The following is a 22,013-nucleotide window of genomic DNA, read 5'->3' on the forward strand; positions in this document are numbered from 1 at the left end:
AAACAAAACTTATCAAACGGGCAGTAAGATTAGAGAAGATCTATAGTGTCTGACTATATTTATATTACGCAGGAATAAAATACTTTTTAGAGAAACACATGGAGGTATCAATTCTCATGTCAAAATAAAATTCAAGACTGGGAAGACTAAATTTAGACAGATTTTGAGACTGGATTTGTCCACAGTTGTCAACTTTCTTCCTGCAAATGTCCCTGTACAGAAGCACCAGGGCTTGGTAGACTGGCTGAATTAATTAGAGCTAAATTCCATGGTCTTTAAAAGTCTATCAACCGCTACTCCAGCCTCACTGCCTTCTGCTCCTATGATGTTCTAACTTGTATGTTCCCAACTAGGCAGACTATTACTCTCCTTCCTGCCTTTTCCAACCTTCCATCTTTTCCAGGGGTGAGACACTGAGCCCTCATCACTTTGTCTCTCCAACATGCCCACACCATTCTGCCAAGTTGTGTCCATCCCCTCCCTCAAAGCCACGCTCTAAACTTGTATCAGGTAAAATTTCATGATAGTCTCCTTTAAAATATTTTTTTTCAACATCCACACACGCTCTCACCATGTGCCCAGCTCCCCAACTACATACCAGCATTCACCTGGATTCCTTATCTGTGAAAGTTCTAATGTTTTCTGTTTTCCCTTGTGGTTACGTCCTTGTCCCCTTTCTAAATGCATCCAAGCTTGGGTCCTCTTCTTCCTTTATGTGGAAGACACTCTGGGGATTGAACACTGTACCAGACGTTCTAGCTCCGGCTTTAGAAAATGTTCTAAAATTAGATTGGGGTGAAAATATTAAAAACACTGAACTAAGGCTTTAAATGGATACATTGTGTGATATGAGAATTCCATCTCAATAAAGCTGTTAAAAATATTTTAAAGAAGACTATCATGAAATTTTATTTTATACAGATTTAGAACTCTTTAATCACTGGGAAATGCCATGGTCTTTTCCCGTCATCCTAATTCAGAAACAGAGTTTCCAATTATATTTGACTTGCTTAAGCCATATAGGAAGGAAGGCAGTTATAAAACCCATATCCCTTTATACCCTATTTTTTAATCCCCTACATCTTACCCTTGCCATACAATTCACAAATACTGCGTAAGAGACAGTGAGCATTTGGAATAACTTAGAACACTGAAGTTCATTAAAGGGCAAAGAAAATACTAGACAAATTCCACCAATTTCCTAGCCTCAGAGATGACTAAGTTGCACAGTCTAATGTCCCCTCTCAAGAAGGCTTCCTTCTAAAACATCCTGTCCTGCCAGGCACCCTTCTAACCCTGGCAGCAAGTTTCCTCTATGACAAAACATGAGAACAGTATGTGTCAATGGAATTTACCTTCTATAAAGTCGCCCAAATTCTGCCTTATGGAATAACACAGAAAAGTCTATTTCTTCATTTCTAAGATTTCCCTCCTAATGCTTTAGCTCACTATTAAGGAAGTTTTCATTAAGTACCTACTGGAAGAAAGTACTGTGGGGAATTTAAATATTAATAAGACAAATTTTTTTTTTCTGAAGGTGGCTACAGTCTAATAATGATAAGACAGGTTCACAAACTGCTGTAACATAAAAAAAAAAAAAAAGAAAGAAAGAAAATACTTGAAGAGAATACAAAAGCATTGGATTTGGAAACAAACATGATTAGAATTCCAGCCTTAAAACTTACTAGCTCTGGCTACCTATAACCTTACGGAAATTACTTTAACTTCACCAAGCCTCAGTTTTCTCATCTACAAACTGAGTATAACATGTCTAAATTGCATAGCTGTTGAGAAAAATAATTAGAGGCAATGTTTGAATACACATGCACGCACAGAGTGTGCACGCAATTGTGTAAATGACAGATGCTTCTGCTATTAATACCATCATTTCTATTACTATCATTATTGTCACCACCATCATTTGAAACATGAGATGTAGTGGATATTCAAAGAGATGAAATCTCTTTGGGACAAGCAGAAAATGTCAGAAAGATGACCAAAATTCCTCCATCCCATGGTGTCTTTTCTTCAACTTGAAAAAATATTACCAGCAACTTCAACCATATTTCCTATCAAAGAGTTTAATATCCTGACCCCTCTACTTTAGATTCTGCCCATTTTGTCAAAATTATTTTGAGCCCTTTGCCAAGGACAGAACACAACTCTGTAACTGTGTTAATCATTCATTCACTTACTAATTCTCTTATTTATGAATTAATTCAAAACATGCTTCATTATCTTCTATATTCCAGGTACTCTACTAGGCTTAGAGATTTTTTTTCTTTTTAAGTGATTAGCAACACATTTCTGTCTACAGGAAGCTGAGAGTCCGGCGAAGGAAACAGTCATCTTTACAAGAACTGTGTTTGCAATAAAGTGAACTGATACCAAAACACTAGCAAACCTTCTATGACCACTGATGAAACTATCAGGAGAGGTATGCAAAAAATTCTGTGGCAATTCCCAGTATATGAAGACAACCTTGCCAAGTCTATTCATGTTATTTAAGAGCAGAAGAGTTCTGTGAAACTTCACAGAATCACTCTCTTTTCAGTGTGGTAAGAGATATCATCTTTTCCTCTTTAGGAACTGACTTGTGTGACACTGAGAGGAAAAGGGAGTTATACAGTCCCGCTGCCCAGCCACAGGGATCAGTCAGTGAACGAAGCTGTCCAAACAGAGTATCCCACACTAGTGGACAGAATGGCTGGTCTGAGGTTGGCTCATGATTCAAGCAGGACCAGTAAGAGTCTTTTCTGAAACTTGTTCAGTGCTTCCCTCTGATCAAAAGCTGTGAGGATGATAGTGGAGAAGCCAAAAGGCATCTGGTACCACAGGAATGAGCTTGCCTCCGAAGGAAAGCAAACTGTGCCAAGAATACCAATGAGAAGATCAAGAGAAAAACGCCCTAATAAAGCTGTTGGCTCTGGGTTGAATTCCCAGTCACATGAGTCAAGAGGCTCCTGCCCTCTTCCACTCACCCCAAATGCTGAAAAGTATCTTTTAATTTCATCGACAGAATTGTCAATCATCTCCAAGTGTGGAAGCAAAACTGACACTTTGCTTTGCAACCCATTCAGAAGAAATGTGTATCGCATCCCATGGTCAGAGCATGGGAGGGAACTACCATTTACCCTGAGATAAAAGACCAAAAAAATGATAATAATAAAGTTACTCTATCTAGCTCTGTTACCCAAAATAAACAAAAGCTTAAGCCTTGTCTGTAAGTGGTTGACTCCCTAACAAAATCATCTCATCCCTCTAACTTCTGCAAGCAGACCTGGGACACCCTTTGTGGATAGGATAAACACGTGGGGGACTTGTTTTTCAACTATGTACCTACTTACCTGAAAACTAAGTACCCTTCATATTTTGGGGAGTTTTTTCCCCCATTAAATTTCTGTTGCATTTTTTCTTTGGTAAGGCAGGTTCTAAAGTTTGGATTCTCTTTGAAATATTTTTGGCAAGTTCATGTTTTCTCTTTTCTAAATACTTTTATATCTGAGACTTTAACACAAATAAGCACCAACACTTGGTCATTTGAGCTCACTGTTCAAACACACGGAGGTCTCTATAAATTTTACTTTTGTCATTCTCCCCAGCTTTACTGATTTACAGTTCAACACACTTATCCCTAATATCCTCATGTAAGTTGAGGATTTTTAAATCAAATGTTGAAAATAACTCACATGTACTCATATTCTTCTTGGTATGACATAGGATATATATAATTAGTTTGCTAAATTTATATTCCTACAGCCAATACATGATACCAACTACACTACCAGTTAATATCAACTACACTCCTAGTCGATATCCATTTATTAAGTCAGACGTTCACATACAGTTCCTCAGTTAGCCATATATCCTCTTAACCAGATCATTTAGTCCACAATTCCCTATCTTAGCCATTGGAAGATCAGAGAAGCTGGATCAAATATGTTGCTAAACATTACAAGATGCCTTCTCTCGATGACTACCTGGCCATTAGCAAGGTGAAGATGTTTTTAAGTTCAAATCTCCAGCAATGAATCTGTGCATGGGCTTGCATGCAGCCATATGAGTATATCTCAATATATTTAAAAAGTGGGCTCTGAACATTTTGAAAACAAAACATACACAAAAATCTCAAGTTAATTCACCACTATGAAACCTCCCTCTTCTGGCATGAAACTGTGCCATTAGCTGCAGCTAATGCAACCCCCTACCCACATCCCCACACTCCAGTCTCACTCATATCTCTTTAGTTCTTCAGACACACCATGCTCCCTCCTACATCAGATCTTCACCAATCTGCTCCTCTTCCCAAAACGCTCTTCTTCCATACCTGGGCCTGAGGTTTCATACAGTTCTGAAGCCTTCTCAGGCTAGGTCAGATCCCCATAAAACTCAGACTTCTCTTCCTGTAGCACTAATCACAATTGGAAATAATAGTTTTTTTTTGTTGTTTTTTTTTTTGACAGACTATCTCTGTTCCACTGAAATCCAGACCAGTGGTTCTCAAACTGCTGAGATCCTAGACCAGAAGAATCAGAATTACCTGGGAACTTCTTAGAAATATAAATTCTCTTGTGGCACCTGGGTGGCTCAGTCAGTTGAGCATCCAACTCTTGGTTTCGGCTCACGTAATGGTCTCACGGTTTCAGGAGTTTGAGCCTAGTGTCAGGCTCTGTGCTGGCAGCGTGGAGCCTGCTTGGGATTCTCTCTCTCCCTCTCTCTCTCTGCCCCTCTCAAAAATAAACAAATAAACTTTAAAAAAAAGTAAATAAAATTTAAAAAATACATACAAATTCTCAGGTCCCACCCCAGATCGGCTGAAACAGAAAATCTGGGATGGGAACCTCGAGGTGAGTCTGATGCACACAAAAAAGTTGACAACCACTGCCCTACAATCCAGGAAGACATTTACCTTCTTCTTCTGCCTGTCCCTGGCTCTGCCCTCATCACCCAGCACTCTGTATATAACCAGTGCTCAGTGAAGATTCACTGAATAAATGAATGAATGAATAGACATTCCACATTTTTCATGATGTTAATCAGAGTCTCTCAATCAGGATTAGAACGGTTTCAGTTACTAATTAAAATATTTCTGAAAAATGTTCCATATTGGAAGGAAGCAATCAAATAACTAAACTTCAGAATGAATAGAGAAACCTGGGCATTTCTGCGTCATATAAATTATCATGTCCAAAAGTCTGTATACATCAGTAGCTGCTTTCCTTGAGGATCCTCTCCACACAAGGGGAAAATAAGACCAAAGAGAATACGACAGGACAAAAAGAGCCACAGTCATTGAACGACCTGAAAACATCACTAAACCACCAGCAAATCGCCAGGATGAGCCAAGCAAGAGTAAAATACCTTTTCTATTTTTAAAAAACTTTATATATTTATTTTGAGAGAGAGAGCACAAGTGTGCAAGTGCAAGTGGAGTAGAGGGAGAGAGGGAGAGAGAAAATCCCAAGCAGGCTCCACACTATCAGTGGGAGCCCAATGCAGGGGCTTTAACTCATGAACCGTGAGATCATGACGTGAGTTGAAATCAAGAGTTGGATGCATAACTGACAGAGCCACCCAGGTGCCCCTAAAATACCTTTTTAAAAGATGAAACCAGAACAAATGAAAATGTTGAAACAAAAAACAAAAAAAAGAAAAATTCAAATTCACATGTGCAATCTTTGTTTCCCCACTAATTAATTAATTAATTGTACCTGTTAATTAAGTTCCTTTTGGTTTTTGTTTACTTCTGAAGCGAGACATTTTTATCTTGAAATAAGTCTCAAATCACTTTTTAAAGATTCACTGGGTTTATGGAGTGCTAGTACAATGTGTTGTTCTACACTGAGAACATGTTCAGGGGTTACCCAGACTCAACAAAGAAAGTAATTTGTGTGAATGTGTCAACACAACATGCCTATGGGTGCATGCATATGTGTGCACAGATGTGTGTGTGTGTTCCGTGCATTCTACATTTAATGTATAGCTTTACTTCCTTTTGGCCCAGGTCAACTAAATCTTGTCACAGTATTCACTGACACAAAAAACTACTTGTTGACATAATAAAAACAGCACTTTTAAATATTTTCATTATAGCCAAGACTAGAACCATTTGTGGATCTCATTCACATAAGCTTCAGTAATGCTGAATTAGTGATGACTATACATACAATAAAGTAAATTCAATTCACCTTACTTAAATAAGTCAAGTTTAGTTTTAAAAAATTTAGTTAAGTACCATTATTTCAAATTACTTTCAACATACATGTAGTTCTCTACATGTATTTTCTAAATGGAAATACCCTTTGTTTGGCCACTATTATAGGGCCATCAAGATATTACTTTATAACTCCTTCTAATTTAAGGGTTGTTTGAGTTACTGTCCTTATTAAAAATAATACATATACTTATTAAAAATAATACATATAATTATTAATATTTTCCACTAATTTAGGGGTGCCTGGGTGGCTCAGTTGGGTAAGCGTCTGACTCTTGATTTTGGCTCAGGTCATGATTTTGCAGTTCAAGGAATCAAGCCCCACGATGGGCTCTGTGCTGACAGTGTGAAGCCTGCTAGGGATTCTCTCTCTGCCCCCTGCCCCGCTCATTTTCTCTCCCCATCTCTCTCTCTCTGTCTCTCTCTCTTTGTCTCTCTCTCTCCCTCTGCCCCTCTCCCCTGCTTGCACTCTCTCTCTATAATAAATGTGTAAAAAAAATTAATTTAATGTCATTATTTCAAAGATGTAAACACAAAGAAAATGCTGCATTGCAGCCACTTGAATCCGTTTCTCCGAGACATAAGCTAATACAGTCTAACTGTAATAAAGAGAACAGCACATCAACTGCAGGGTTCATGTATGCATTCTTCCTCTGGCTAAGTGCCGTCTGTATGGTAATTACTTTGCGTTTTCTAAATGCAATTGCATAATAATCTGCCATAACTGAATGTGCCTATGGCTGCATGGCTTTTATTGATCAAACCTACTGAGGAACCAAATAAGATGCTTCCATCCTGGGAGTCATAGTACATGTTTTAAAGGTTGTGCTCCCCCTGATCCTTTAAAAAAAAAAAATTCCTGTTAAGAATAGCAGTAATTTATTGAGCACTCACTAGGTGCCAGACACTATGCTAAGAACTTTAAAGTGAATATCTCATGCATTCTCTGAGTGGCCTTATGAGGTAGGAATCAGCCCCATTGTATAGATGGAAAAAAAAAAAAAACCCAGACTTAGAGCAAGTAACCGGCCCACAGCACTAATAAGTAATAGTGTGAAATCAAAGCCAGGACACCAGGATTCAAAATCTACATTTTTAAACTTCTGCCATACCACTTACAGACATGTGTTACAAATCAACTCATTTAAGTCTCTCACCAACAAAGTAGAGTCTGCTCAAATTGGGAAGAGGGTTGGATTAAAACGGAATGCAGGTGACTGAATACAGCCTGTATACCTTTCCTTCTTCATCGCATGGAGTATGGATCTGGAAATAGTCTTTTGTGGTACAGGGAGGTCGCTCCATACATTCGCTGGACCCTTCCTCTGCAACATAAAAATGCATTTCAGAAATGAGTCATGTATGTTGTGACTCTCAGTAAAAGCAAAAATCAAAGCAAAACAAAAAAAAAGCAGACAACTAAAAATTAAAAATAACCTTCCTCACTAAAGGAATTTAGGAAGAACTAGCTAGACCTAAGGAAAATAAAGGCCTGTATTTTTATTTACCCTGGAGCAATACATGTTTCCATGATACACAAGAAACATATAATTTTTCCAAGAAGACATTAGATTTCTTCCATTATTATCTGAACACTGTAAATCTGCAACAAATTAAAATTTTCTAAGTACATCTCTATGCCAACAAATCATGTAAAATTACAATCTGATTTTTTTTAGATTAGTATAAATATATCCAAAGTAATTCCCTGTAGGGTGTAGAACAGAAAAAATTACAAATGGAAAAGTCATGCACAAAGGGCAATAAGTCGTATTTTATCCATTCAATACTGATTCACTTTAGCACTTGGTTCCTGGCACACCGTTCCCACATTTTATGTGTGACTTCTGGCTCATGACTCTACACTGTAAACAAACATAATTTTAGAGAGAAAGAACAAAGACTATTAACTGGCAAAGACCAATCCTACCTGAAAACTGGGACTCCTCTTCACACTTGATGCATTCTTTGGCTCCTTTCTCAGAGTAGGTGTTTCTGGGACAGACTTGGCAGATGAACGAGCCTGGTTTGTTGCTGAAGGTTCCTGGCTTGCACGGAAAGCATTCTGATGTGTATGCCACCCCTGTGTGGTAATGAAAACCAGAGCATGGGAGGGAGGACCCACGAGCAACAAGCAGATCAGCACCTTCTTGCTGCTTCTACCAGAAGTGAAAGAAGTAGTAATAGTGAGCCGGGATCCTTTATCCCATTCATGCAACAGCAACGAAGTATTTACCGTGTGCAAAAAACTGGGATAGAAACTATCCTATGCATCCAAAGTAGAGCAGACACTTAAACAAGAGATTGAGATTTCACAGAGGTATACTAAATTATCAACTGAGTCGTCAAAAAGACAATTCCACTAACTCTAAGCTCTCTATGAGCCTACTTTTCTCTGACCTTTATGGCCACCTGTTCCCTTTCCTCCACTGATCATTAAGTCACAGGCAAGACGTAACAGACCCTAGGGGAAATGGCCTTTTCTTCTGGCTTGTAATTCCAGCCTTTGCCAGCAGATGTCCCCATGACTAATGAGTTAGTGTCACAGGAACCAGTACAGAAAGTAATAAAATAGAAGCCATTAATAAAGGAGAATCACTGCTTTAATTAAAAGTAGCCCTAATGGAGAATGAACTATTCCAGGGTTTATTGGCTTCTCTCCTGGGCCAGAAAACACCTGACTGGTTCAGAGAGGCATAAGAGGTTTAGGAGACAGTCAGGCAGAGAAGTTTATGTTATTGTTATTTCTACAGATATAACTGTGAGCTGTTATATCCCAGTGAGCTCCATGCCTGGCACAATAGACATCTGTTGAGTGAAGAATAGGTTCTTATTAACAAGGATCATTTTATTTTACTTAAAGACACCAAATTGTTATCATACTTATTTTTTCACAGAGATTAAATTTAGTTTACAGGTATACAAACACCAGTCAACTTGTCCAAAAAAATGGTCTTTAGACATGTATCCTACCCCATAAGCCCTTCAGACATCCAAACCAAACATTTAGCCAATGTTTTAACTAACTCTAAAATGTGATGTGTGATCACTAGAACAGATTGCTATAAAATACCTTCAATTGTGATATTTTTTACCAAAACAGGCTTGACTGCCTTAGAACCCATTAGGATGCCGGTAGTTCTCCAGTACAGTATGTTGGTGCCTGACTTCAGCATTACCTGTAAAGAGGAAGACAGGGCACTCACATCAGATAAACCAGGCTCCTTCAACCATACCTGAAAGCTGATCCTGTATACACTTTTCAAGACATTTTTATGAAACACCATTAATTGGGAACCTACAACCTTAAGTCTACTGCAAATTCAGACCTAAGATCTGTTGTGGTCACATTCTCTTAAAAAAACAAACAAACAGTTTGCCAATCCAAAAAAATATGCCAGTAAAGAAGGAAAAGAAAATTCTTCAAGTCTGAACAAAAAGAGAAAATGATTTTTAAACCATGTGCATGAAGTCTTGGCTCATAATTAAAAGGTGCTCATTCTAGACAGTAAAAAGACACACAGCCCAGTGTTTATTGACTGCCACTATTCACAAGCAGATCTTTGGGCTCTGAAAACAAAAAGGCAACAGAATGAGTTTGCTTCCTTCTAAAATTATTTAATAGGGGTGCCTGGGCGACTCAGTGGGTTAAGCGTCCAACTCTTGGTTTCAGCTCAGGTCAAGATCTCACGGTTCTGGGTTTGAGCCCCACATTAGTTTCCACGCTGACAGTGCAGAGCTTGCTTGGGATTCTCTCTCTCCCCACCCCCCCCTTCTGACTCTCCCCTGCTTGCACCTTCTCACTCTCTCTCAAAATAAATAAACTTAAAAGCAATATTTCAAAACAAATAAATAGAAATAAAATTATTTAAGAAACAATACTCCAACAGCAACCAGAGAAAAATAGGACTGTTGTAAAATAACATGATTTAAATGTGTATCTCCAGCACTTAAATGATCAGTACATCTAATATTTGCTTCCTTTGCCACGAGCACATTGTTCTTTTTACATATCAAATGACTTTTCTGATAAATCTTATGCCGTTTCTGTCAAAGGAACTGATATAAGAGTTCCTTGCTTTCTCATTTGCCACTTTTATTCTTCTGTGTAGTCTCTGGCTGGCCAGATTCAAGCTCCATAAAATTAAAACATGTATTTCACAATGCCAGAGATTCAGCAAAGTTATACATTACATACTTTCCCCTGGGTTAAGTGAAGAAAGCATATTTGTTGCCAAGGGTTACTTGTACCTTCAAAACGCAGCTTAATGAATGCTTAGACAAATGGATCTTAAGTGGTTCTATTACCACTTCCAGGCATACAGATCAAAAATAGTCAGAGAGGGTACACTGTATGAATCACTCAAGGATGGGGCACCTGCTATAACGGAAAGGTGAGGGTGGATGGTCACTTATTGACATAGAGCTTAGTCTACACTGCAGGCACCACATGAGGTCTTTCCTGTATAACATCTCATTTAACCCTGCAAGACTGCCCCCATGTCTTCTGTGAAAACTCAGATTCAAAGAGATTAAGCCAATTACCTAAAGAGACACAACTACAGTAAGCCAGAGTTAGATTTTAAATCCATGCCTTACTCCAACGGGAGAGGGCCTCCAATAATAACAGATTCACAGACTGTGTTACCTGATCATTGCTTTCAAGCATGTGGAGTTGTACTGTGGGGAGTAGGTAGTAACTTTACCAAATGTGACCAGAGAGGGTAGAAGTTTGAGGCTCAGGTGACAAATAGACAGGAAGCAGGTTTGGCTTCAAACACGGATGGATTTTGTGAGATGCAGTGCTGTCCAACAATGGAGTCAGTACAGCCCCCAACAAAACAAGTTTGAAAGTCACTTGTTGGAGACACTGCAGAGAAAGATGGAACAAAGGATCCGTCCAGTGCCAAGAGCCACTGATCCTCTCCCACATGACAGGCACATATGCAAACTTACACACCCAGAGGTTCTGTGTATTAGTTTTCAATAGCCTTATTTCTTGTCAATGCCCCTTTGAAAAGGAGGAAAGTTGGAGTCTGACAGCGAAGAGAAGGGAAAGAAACCCAAAGAGAAAGGTAGTAAAAAAAACATCTGGAAAGACCCTGTGTCCATGAAACTTTGAGGCAATTTCTTCCCTACCCAGAAATTGTCTAAATCAATGAACAATTTTTTTTTATAAAATAAACTTCTTTATAAAATTGGGAAAAGGAAGGAGCAGAATGAGGGTTGGTGGGAGAGAAGAACAAAGAGAGACTTACAGAATGAGAGCCCCATTCTCCATTGTCTGTGAGTTTTACCCACTTGTCTGCGGTGGTGTCCATCTCCTGGCACTGATCATTTTGAATCTATGGATGAAACACAATGGCCCCAGTAAAGCTTCTTGAATAATAGCTTTAATTAAAGGCACTACTCAGCACAAGACAGGCTGTAAGAGCTTCTTTCAATACATACTAAATAATGGCCATGAGTAATTCTCAGCAAGTAAGCATAACCAAGGCCTCTGGAGCCCAAGTGACAACTGTTTACTGTGGTTCTAAGTAAAGCATCCTCATTATTGTAACAAAAGGGTTAAGAACAGAGAGGAGGGAAGGAGAGAGGATGAGAGCAGTCAACCCTGAAAATTCACAGAAAGGAGAAAAGTCATCACCAAAAACTTATCCAATGTGTCCAAAGCTTGCATTCACCACGCAGGCCCCAAAGTATAAAGTTTATTTTTATAAGATTTAGGGCAGTAACGTTTTAAATTAATAAATAAATGAAATCTGCTTTGTGTTCAGTTCCACAGGACTTATTCCAAAGTCCATACGTAGGTAAGTGGCTACAGCCAAAGCCAAAGCCCTCAATTTTTTCAGGTTGGGGGCGTGGGGGGAGGAGGATAAATGTTAATCATATGCCAAGCCAATTCAAATGACTACAGCTCCTATCTTTAGCATCAAACACTTTGTGTTTTCCAGACAACTCTTACAAAATGCCTCAGAGTTTGCACACCTGGCCTGTGAAGAATACACAGACATCAAAAGGTTAGGCTATTTTGCTGTATTGCACACGAGTCAGCAACAGAGTAGGGTTAAAGGAAGAACTCATCCCCTCTACTTCTGCGAGAATTGCTATTTCTTTCGTCTCTACATCTTTGCCACTGTATTCACCTTCCAGACTAGTTTAAAAACAACATGAAAATGCACTCTGGGGGAGCCTGGGTGGCTCAGTGGGGTAAGTGTCTGACTTCAGATCAGATCATGATCTCACGGTTCATGTGTTTGAGCCCCACATCAGGCTCTGTGCTGAGAGTTCAGAGCTTGGAGCCTGCTTCGGATTCCGTGTCTCCCTCTCTCTCACCTCTCCCAGCTTATGCTCTCTCTGTCTCTCAATAAAAAATAAACCTAAGGGGCGCCTGGGTGGCGCAGTCGGTTAAGCATCCGACTTCAGCCAGGTCACGATCTCGCGGTCTGTGGGTTCGAGCCCCGCGTCAGGCTCTGGGCTGATGGCTCGGAGCCTGGAGCCTGTTTCCGATTCTGTGTCTCCCTTTCTCTCTGCCCCTCCCCTGTTCATGCTCTGTCTCTCTCTGTCCCAAAAATAAATAAACGTTGAAAAAAAAATTAAAAAAAAATAAATAAATAAACTTAAGAAAATGATTTAAAAATGTACTCTGTAATAGATATTTCATAAAGGTTATTAACAGGAAAATAGATCATTTTAACATCTCAAAAGATCAGGGAATATCACCTACTGAGGCTATTTTTTTTAACTAAATCTAATTGTCATATTTATACTATAAGCATAATGGCCATTCTAATGCAAGTGGTAAGCCATTTTTAAGCAGCTATGGACCCTAAATATACCTTTGATGATCAATGTTTGGAAAAGCTGAAAGCATTTTTTTTTTCAGCAGAAATCAAACATCATGTGTTTTCAGGACATTCTACTGGCATTTTGAAATCTGATTTCTGTTCTTCATTCTAAAGGTAAGTAGTAAAGGTATGACCTTAGTCCAATCACTTATTCTCTCTAGGCTTCAGTTTTGTCATTTAAAAAGAAGAGTGGAGGAGCTGAATGAAGTTCCTACATAGTTCTAAAATTACTTTATTGCTTTAAATTGTGTAATGTCTCTGGGCGCCTGAGTGGCTCTGTCAGTTAAGCAACTGACTTCAGCTCAGGTCATGTTCTCACAGTTCGTGGGTTTGAGCCCTGCAGTGGGCTCTGTGCTGACAGCTCGGAGACTGGAGCCTGCTTCAGATTCTGTGCCTCCCTCTCTCTCTGCCCCTCCCCCTCCTTGTGCTTTGTCTCTCTTGTCTCTCAAAAATAAATAAACGTTTAAAAAAATTTAAATTGTGTAATGTCTCTAGGTACAAGTGCATCTTTCAGTCTTGAGACATTTCCTTTCCATTAACCATGAGCATGACGATTTAAGTGTTGACTTTCTGAGTCAATAAACTTCTCCCTATCAGGCTGAAACATCAATAAAAGAAGGAACATGAACTCACCACCCCTTCTCAGTCTATAACCAGAAGAACAAAGGGACCACTGAAAGGAAGTAATCAAACTTCATGCCTCAAGAGTACCTTTACTAACAACTCTCAAAGGACTTACTTGACAATACAAAAACTAAATGCTTAGTCTAACAGTTACATAATTACCTTGCTTCTTAACTTTATTCCAGTTTTAGTAAGATTGCAAAAATGTCCCATGGAGTTGGGAATCATTTACTCTAAGAAGTGTTTTGCAAACAAAATGTAGCTTCAAAAGGAAATCTGTTTGAATGTTACTTAACATCTTAAAGTCATCAAAAGATTAGAACCAGGAGGCTCCTTAAAAGGTCTTGTCATACAATCCACTTGGCAAAAGGGAATGCCGAGGGCTGGAAAGTTAACTTTAATTGCCCGAAACACACAACCAGCCACTGTAGTTGGGGCCTGAGCCAGAATCTCTTGACTTCAAATCCAAGGCTCATACTTCAACAGCAAATATCTCTTCCTACCAAAAAACTTCTGACTAACAATTTCCATAATCAGGAGCAATATAAATTTGTTTTAGCATTACTAACACATAGGCTCCTGAGATTTGGACCACAGGAACATTTTGTAAGATATTTTTCCCACTTATATGTAGAACACAGATTTTTTTTTTTTTTTTGGTTTTGTAAGTCAATCCGAAAACATTTTCTCAAGCATCAGAGTGACTGACACAACAAATATTTCCTAGATTAGATACACTTTATATTAAATGTTTAAATAATTTTAGTCTGTCAGACTATTATTTTATCCTATATTCGTAAGGCTATTTCATCTCTTACCAGAGACATCAACTATCTCATCCACTGATGCCTTTAGATTGTACAAAATTGACAGAATCAGAAACATACAGCCACTTCTACTTTTATAATATTGCCCAAGTTTACACATAAATCAGTCAAATACTTGAAACTGCAAAGAGGAAAAAAAACACAAAAATTGGTGAAAACATATGTTGAATAAAATCGCATCTGTAGTTATAAAAAAAATTAAAATGACTCTCGGTGAAGGTATTTTTCACACAAAAAGTCTAAATCAAATGCTCATCCAATGATCATAACCAAAAATGAAACAAGCCCAATGTTACTCGACAAGGTGAGAGTTCAGAGGTAACAATACTAACTAGAAAATAAAGTATTATAGAAAAATATAAGGTTTTCTTTTCAGATCAAAAGGTTCAATTAACAGGAAAAAATGAGGAGGCATACAATGCAATGGCAACAACTGATTAATGGAAATTTTACATGAATTTCCTCAAAAAGTGAATTCGAGAACATAAAAGGCCTTACAAAGAACTCAAAGAAGATGTTGTTGTCGACATACTGGTACTCAAAGAAGACATAACCCGACTTCTTAAGGTGCACAGCATAGATCAAAGATACTGTGCAGTCATCAAGATTTGACTCTATGTAATTTCCACGAGGGACCCAAGAAGAGCTGTGGAAACAAAAGCAACAGGCATTTTTACATTAGCATTCAGAAACCTCTTCTGTTCACAAGTTACCTAACTCAGTTTCAGAAGTAGTTCCATCGGCAAAGCACAGCAGAGAAGTCTCAAGCTTCTCTGGAACTTGAAGGCCAACACGTTACTGGGAAAAGGTTCATTTCTTATGGCACAGGACTTCCTAAATTTGTTAAGGTTATGTGATTCATTTGCTAGGAAACTATTTTTCCACCAAAAATTTGATTACTAAATAGATGACCACAAACTACAATTGTCTGAAGTAGAATTATTTTCTCAAACAACATCTCAAGTTTTATTTATAAACACATATACCTGGCAGGGGGATGAGGGAGTTCCTTGAGATGAAAGAAGGAATAGTACTAGTAAAAATCCATTTAAAGTGAATCTAGGTAAAATATAGATCACAGTTTCAGAGTATATAATAGGGGTAAGAGTCTGGTTGGAATTTTTGTTTTAAAAAAGTGAAAAATTAAGAAAACACACTGGTGAATAAAATGTAAGTTGTTGGGGCACCTGGGTAGCTCAGCCAGTTGGACATTTGGCTCTTGATTTTGGTTCAGGTCGTGATCTTACAGTTCATGAGATTGAGCCCCGAGTTAGGCTCTGAACTGACAACACGGAGCCTGCTTGGGATTCTCTCTCTCCCTCTCTCTACCCCTTACATGCTCACACACACACATTCACTCTCTAAATTAAATAAATATATTAATTAATTAATTAATTAATTAAATTAAGTTGTAAATCTAACCCTAATTCTTAGATAAACCAATAATGAGTCACTTGTTGACTCTTTGGCCAAAAATATTTCTAACCAAAATGTATGAAAGCACAACTTAACACCCTTCTCTTCAGATGTAACTGTTTATATGGATAAGAATGAGATTTGGGCAAATTCTTTTCTTTCTTCTAACAGAAAAAAAATCTGAAGCCTGAGATTTCCAGATCCCAACATGACTCACTATTTGGTATTTGGATTTGCCCTTTCTCTTTAACTGTTAAACTAAAGAAAATACATGAGCCATGTTCAGGCACTGACAATACACAATGCAGGACTGAGATTCTTGAGAGCAAGAAAATGCCCAAACTGACCCTGACCTCACTTTTCAGGACACTTCCCAGACTGTGGCACTAGGAGACAGCACTCAAGCAGAGCACAGAGTCTCACTGAGCTGAGGAGCAGAGATGAGTCATTAGGGCAGCTGAAGCACTTGGAATTGATAGGCCTGAGAATCAGAGAACAGGGTGTCCAGAAGTCCATATGGAGTTTCTCTGGGCTTAGGGCTGGAGTGTCCAGACATAGTAGAAAACAGCCACTGCAAAGCTGAGACATAATCACAGAGCTCACTTTAATGGGAGTCACTGGAGCTCCAGGTCAGCCAGAGAGGAGAAAACTTGATAACCATACTGGGCATTTATGGGAGACCCCAGAAGTGCCACATCTTGGAAAATAAGGGCCATGCCCTAAAGCATGTACTAGCAAACCTTTTCATAATGGGCCAGAGACTAAATATTGTTGGCTCTGTGGACCATCTGGTCCTTCCTGCAATACTTAATTCTGCTGTTGTAACTGAAAAGCGGCCACAGACAATGCATAAATAAATGAGTACAGCTGTCTTCCAATATAACTTTGTTTACAGAAACAAAGAGAGAGCCCAAAGGCCACAGTTTGCCAACTCCCTCACTAAAATAAAGGCCATGACCTAGAACTAAGTGCGAAACTAATACAGAGCCACCCTAAAAAATAATAAAACCAGGCCTGATGAGGTCAAAGTGCTCTTTCAGTACCTAAAATGCCTGCCAGAACATAATTCAGCACTCTTAAAATGAAGAAAAAAAATAATCCACATTCCCTACACCTTAACATTCACAATGCCCAAGATATAATAAAAATTTACTAGACATGCAAATAAGTGGGAAACTATGACCCTTAATGGAGAAAAAAGACAGGAAAAAAAAAAACCCAGGCAAGTATTTAAGACAGTTCTTCCAAATACAGTCGACTATAAATAAAAGATGAATACAATAAGTGAAGGAATAAAGAATCTCAAGTATTTAAGGGAAATAAGAGCCATAAAATAAACTAGATGGAAATTCTAGAACTGAAAAATCATAACATGTAAAATTTTAAATTCACCAGATGGGCTCAGAGCAAGTTTGAGACTGAAAAAAGAAAAGAAAAAAGATAGTTAGTGATAGAGCAATAGAAATCATGCATTCTGAAATATGAGAGAAAAAAAATTAAAAAAAAATAAGGAGCCTCAGTGACCTTCAGACAATATCAAGTGGTCTAACCTATGTGTAATTGGAGTTAAAGAAACAAAAGAGGGAGAGAAAAAGGCAGAAAAACATTATTGGTGAAGTAACTGCTAAAATAATTGCTAAATCTGGTGACACTATCAACCTACAAATCCAAGAAGCTCACTAAACTTGAAGTAAATACAAGAAAACCAATGCCAGATATGTCATAGTCAAACTGCTAAGTAGCAAAAATATGGAGAACATTTTATAAATAGAGAAATTAAGGCACTTTACATAGAAGGGAATTAATCATAAACAATACAGCTAACTTTTCATCCCAAATAAGGGAGAGTTCAGAAGGTAGTAGAACATCTTTAAAGCAGAGAAAGAGAAAAGTAAAGTCAACAGTCCAATGTCCAAGAAAATATTCTTCAAAATGGAGGCAAAAAAAAAAAAAAAGAGAGAGAGGCTTTCTTTCTTTTAGGTAAAGAAAAGCTGAGAGAATTTGGGAGCAGCAGACCTATACTATGAGAAATGATAAAGAAAATTTCACTGGTTGAAAAAAATAATCCTAAACATTCAGATCTATATAAAGAAAGAAGGAGTAGCCATAATGGTGACTATGTAGACAAACATATAAAGCTATATTTTTTCATCTCTTTTTCTTTAACTTTTTTCCAATGTTTATTTATTTTTGAGAGAGGGAATCAGAGCATGAGCCGGGGAGGGGCAGAGAGAGAGGGAGACTCAGAATCCGAAGCAGGCTCCAGGCTCTGAGCCGTCAGGACAGAGCCCGATGTGGGGCTCAAACTCACGAACCATGAGATCATGACCTGAGCCGAAGTTGGATGTTTAAGGGACTGAGCCACCCAGGTGCCCCTATATTGTTTTTATCTCATTAGTTCTTTTAAAAACAACTGATTATTTAACATATGTTTCATTGTATTATAGGAATTATAAGATGTTTCTACATATAATACAGGACAATAGCACACAGATGAGGGTATAATTGTAACCACACTGTCGTAAAGTTTTACATATTATGCAAAAGGTACAGTAATAAATAATTACACTGTCAGAATGCATATTGTAAGGTATAGCCTTTGTAATCAAGGTTAGCAAAGATATCTGAAGATATAAAAAACATTGACCATAACAGAAAAAAAACTGATAAATTGTACTTTCTCAAATTTTAAACTTTGGTTTATCGAAAGACACCATTAAGAAAATGAAAAGGCAGGGCGCCTGGGTGGCTCAGTCAGTTAAACATCCGACTTCAGCTCAGGTCATGATCTCACAGTTTGTGAGTTTGAGCCTCACATGGGGCTCTGTACTGACAGTGCAGAGCCTGCTTGAGATTCTCCCTCTCTCCCTCTCTATCTATCCCTGCCCCACTTGCTCTCTCTCTCTCTCTCTCTCAAAATAAATAAACTTTAAAAAAAATCAAAAAAAGAAAATAAAAAGGCAAATGCCACCAACTGGGAGAAAACATCACACATACATATATATATATATATATATATATATATATATATATATATATATGTATTTGCGTATGCACGTATGTATTAAGTTTTATATAAATATATACATGACAAGAACTCATGTCTAGAATACACAAAGATCACATATAGCTCAATAATAAAATGACCCCAAAAAATAGAAAATGGGTAAAACATGTTGACATCTCACATACACACAAAAAAATAAAACACATGGACGATGAACATATGAAAAGTGTTCAAGGGAAATGCAAATTAAAACCACAAGGAGGTATCATTTCACATGAGTGCACACACATGCACGCATGCACACACACACACACACACACATAAATTGCTAAAACAAAACCTGACAAAACAAAATATTGGTAAATGTGTAGTATAACTAGAATTCAAACACACACTGGAGTCTACAGTGATACAACCATTTTGGAAAACTCTGACAATTCCTTATGAAGTTCAGCATACATCTATATGACCCAACCAATTAAAAAGAATTGAAGCAAGATTGGATGAATGGATAAAAGAAGGGAGGGAGGGAGATGATCATAACAATATCAGACTGAAATTCACATTGAGAAAATTACACAAGACAGTACATTGAAAAAGTTGTACTCATCATTAAACTTCTTTACTGAATAAACTACATATTCTAAGTAGAAAAAGAAGCGATGTCAACATCTCTTGCCCACTAAAACAAAGATCTGAGGTACCATAACATCCTACTAGTACCTTCCTCTAAAGAGCTCTTTTGTTTAAAAATATTAAATTACATTTAAAAAATATATACACACATTTATACACATATGTATATACATGTATATATACATGTATATGTATATGTGTGTACATATATACATACATATATATACACATATAAATATATATATTTAGATGTTAATGATATCTAATGCCACAACTCTCTATATATAATGAAATAATGATTATCAAAAGAGTAAAAATGTCACTTGGCAGAGAGAGAAAGAGCACTGGAAAACAAGAGGGATTAAGGGAAGGTAGGAAGGACAGAATGCATCTTAGCTCAGCTAAATTATTCCCAAGCATCCTTAGCTCATGGTAAAAATGTTCAGTTCCTGAGAAGCCATTCTTGTTCAAAAGTAGCCAGAGGCCTAATGCTTAATTATTCTATACATGGCCATATAGAAGGAAATGTTATATAGAGAATACAAGAGAAAAGGAAGGATTACAGCCCAAAGATAAACATTTTATATCTTTTTAAAACAATTTAACATTCCACCAGTGTTGTCATTGGCAAAGCTAATAATCCCCTAAAGAAAGGAAGAAATTACAGCATAGCTAATACAGTCAATAACATCTTAATAACTCTGGTGACAGAGGGTTATCATGAACATTTCATAATATATATAAATGTGAAATCACTATGCTGTATGTCTAAAAGTGTTGTATCATATGCCAACTATACTTCAATTATAAAATTTTTTTAAAGGTAGAAATTAAGCAAAAGAGCTTTCCACCTTATTTAACCTACTCTATCTTACAGGAGATCATTGAGTATCTAAATGAAGATTATACATTCTTCCTTTCAGAGGAAAAGAAAAACAAATCCAAAGTTACCCATTAAAAATCAGAGAAGGGTTTGTAAAAATTCCAGTGGCTTCAATGTTACAAATTTATTATCAGAAAATTAATGTTTTTCTAATAGCTTTACTGCATTTTTCAATATGGTAGCTATTATGTCCTAAGAGCAATTATTTTAACCTCATGAAAATTCACCTACATTATTTGTAGTGACTGTCCATAAAAAAAAAAAATGACTCTTGGCAATTAGCTTATCTATAATCCCATTCAGTACCAAGATTATCCCCAACTTCTTTCTGGAAAAGAGCAACTATACCCTTCTCAAGTACTTAGTCAAGATCCAGAGACTCCCTTGGATTCTTACTTGTTACAGCCATCTGGCCTGTTGTCAGAAGGGCCGACCACAGTGTCCATGAATGTTGCAACGTTGGAAAATCCAGCTGGTAATTCATCCCATTCATCAAATTTGATGCCACTGCCCAAGGAATAGGTACCTTCGCCACATTTGCTGCATACCTGGTTCTTCATTTCTAGATACTCTCCAGAAGCACAGGAGAAAGCTGGAAGTCAGAAGAATATAGACCCCATTAGTCACTGCACTTCTCCATCAATTTTAGTCACCAGAATTACTTTTATAAAGTTCTGATCATGCTACACCCTAATTAAAGCTTTTTTTTAAAGTTTACTTATTTATTTTGAGAGAGAGTGTGCAAATGAGCTGGGTAGGGGCAGACAGAGAGAGGGAGAGGGAGAATCCCAAGCAGGCTGCACACTGTCATATTACCGCAGAGCCTGACACAGGGCTCAAACCCACTAACTGTGAGCCCATAACCTGAGCTGAAGCAACAGTCGACGCTTAAACGACTGAGCCACCCAGGCACCCTTAAAGCTTTCTGAAGTTGTCCCTATTACCACATGCACTTCACAATTTGGCCCCACCGTATTTTCCCAGCCTCATCTGTTGCCCCATACTCTTCCAAACCTAACAAAATTCGTATCATTCCCAAGTTTTTTCATCCTTTCTCTCCCTACTGTGGTCATCTTTCTCCAGAGAGGCTAACGAATCCATCTGCTCCACTTGGAAAACTCCAATTCCTACATCAAAAATGACCCTCTTCACAAGACCTCCCTGCCCCCACCAGGCAGTAGGTTGGTCAGTTGTGCCTCCCTCTGTCCTCCTACAATCCTCTTCTCATAACACCTGCATTTAGGCATCAGGCATGCGCGCGTGCACACACACACACACACACACACACACACACACACACAAACTTACTCATAAGGTGATATATATGTGTATCAGTTGATGTGAGACTTTGAGCTTCCAGAAAACAAGTATCATTTTTTTTGGATTCCTAAATCTATCTGGCAAATACTAAGTTCAAATAAAAGGTTGACCCAGTGAGTGAGAACTCAACATAAAGGGGTAATAGGAGGATAGCGTTTCTCATGCAATAGCTACACCAATATCTCCACTTTTTCAATATTCACAACTGTGACAGTCATTTTTATAACCTCCATCTTAT

At 37.9% G+C, this 22,013-nt stretch overlaps 1 protein-coding gene across 1 annotated transcript in view; it reads right to left on the bottom strand.

Annotated features, from left to right (window-relative positions):
• ELAPOR2 (endosome-lysosome associated apoptosis and autophagy regulator family member 2) overlaps window positions 1-21,032 on the bottom strand; it is a 69,499-nt gene extending 48,467 nt beyond the window's left edge. Inside the window, exons 1-6 of the mRNA XM_047097365.1 lie at window positions 20,852-21,032; window positions 15,012-15,159; window positions 11,473-11,559; window positions 9,288-9,393; window positions 8,145-8,297; window positions 7,451-7,539 (exon numbers count right to left, since the gene is read on the bottom strand). Of these exons, the coding sequence (XP_046953321.1) occupies window positions 7,451-7,539; window positions 8,145-8,297; window positions 9,288-9,393; window positions 11,473-11,559; window positions 15,012-15,159; window positions 20,852-21,015 (747 nt within the window). The 5' untranslated portion in view covers window positions 21,016-21,032. The remainder of the gene's footprint in view (window positions 1-7,450; window positions 7,540-8,144; window positions 8,298-9,287; window positions 9,394-11,472; window positions 11,560-15,011; window positions 15,160-20,851) is intronic.
• Window positions 21,033-22,013: the final 981 nt, after the last annotated feature.

This window comes from Lynx rufus, unplaced genomic scaffold, assembly GCF_022079265.1.
Source record: "Lynx rufus isolate CCGP_SWC_20201006 ecotype Redwood Valley unplaced genomic scaffold, mLynRuf1.p SCAF_4, whole genome shotgun sequence".
NCBI lineage: Eukaryota > Metazoa > Chordata > Mammalia > Carnivora > Felidae > Lynx > Lynx rufus.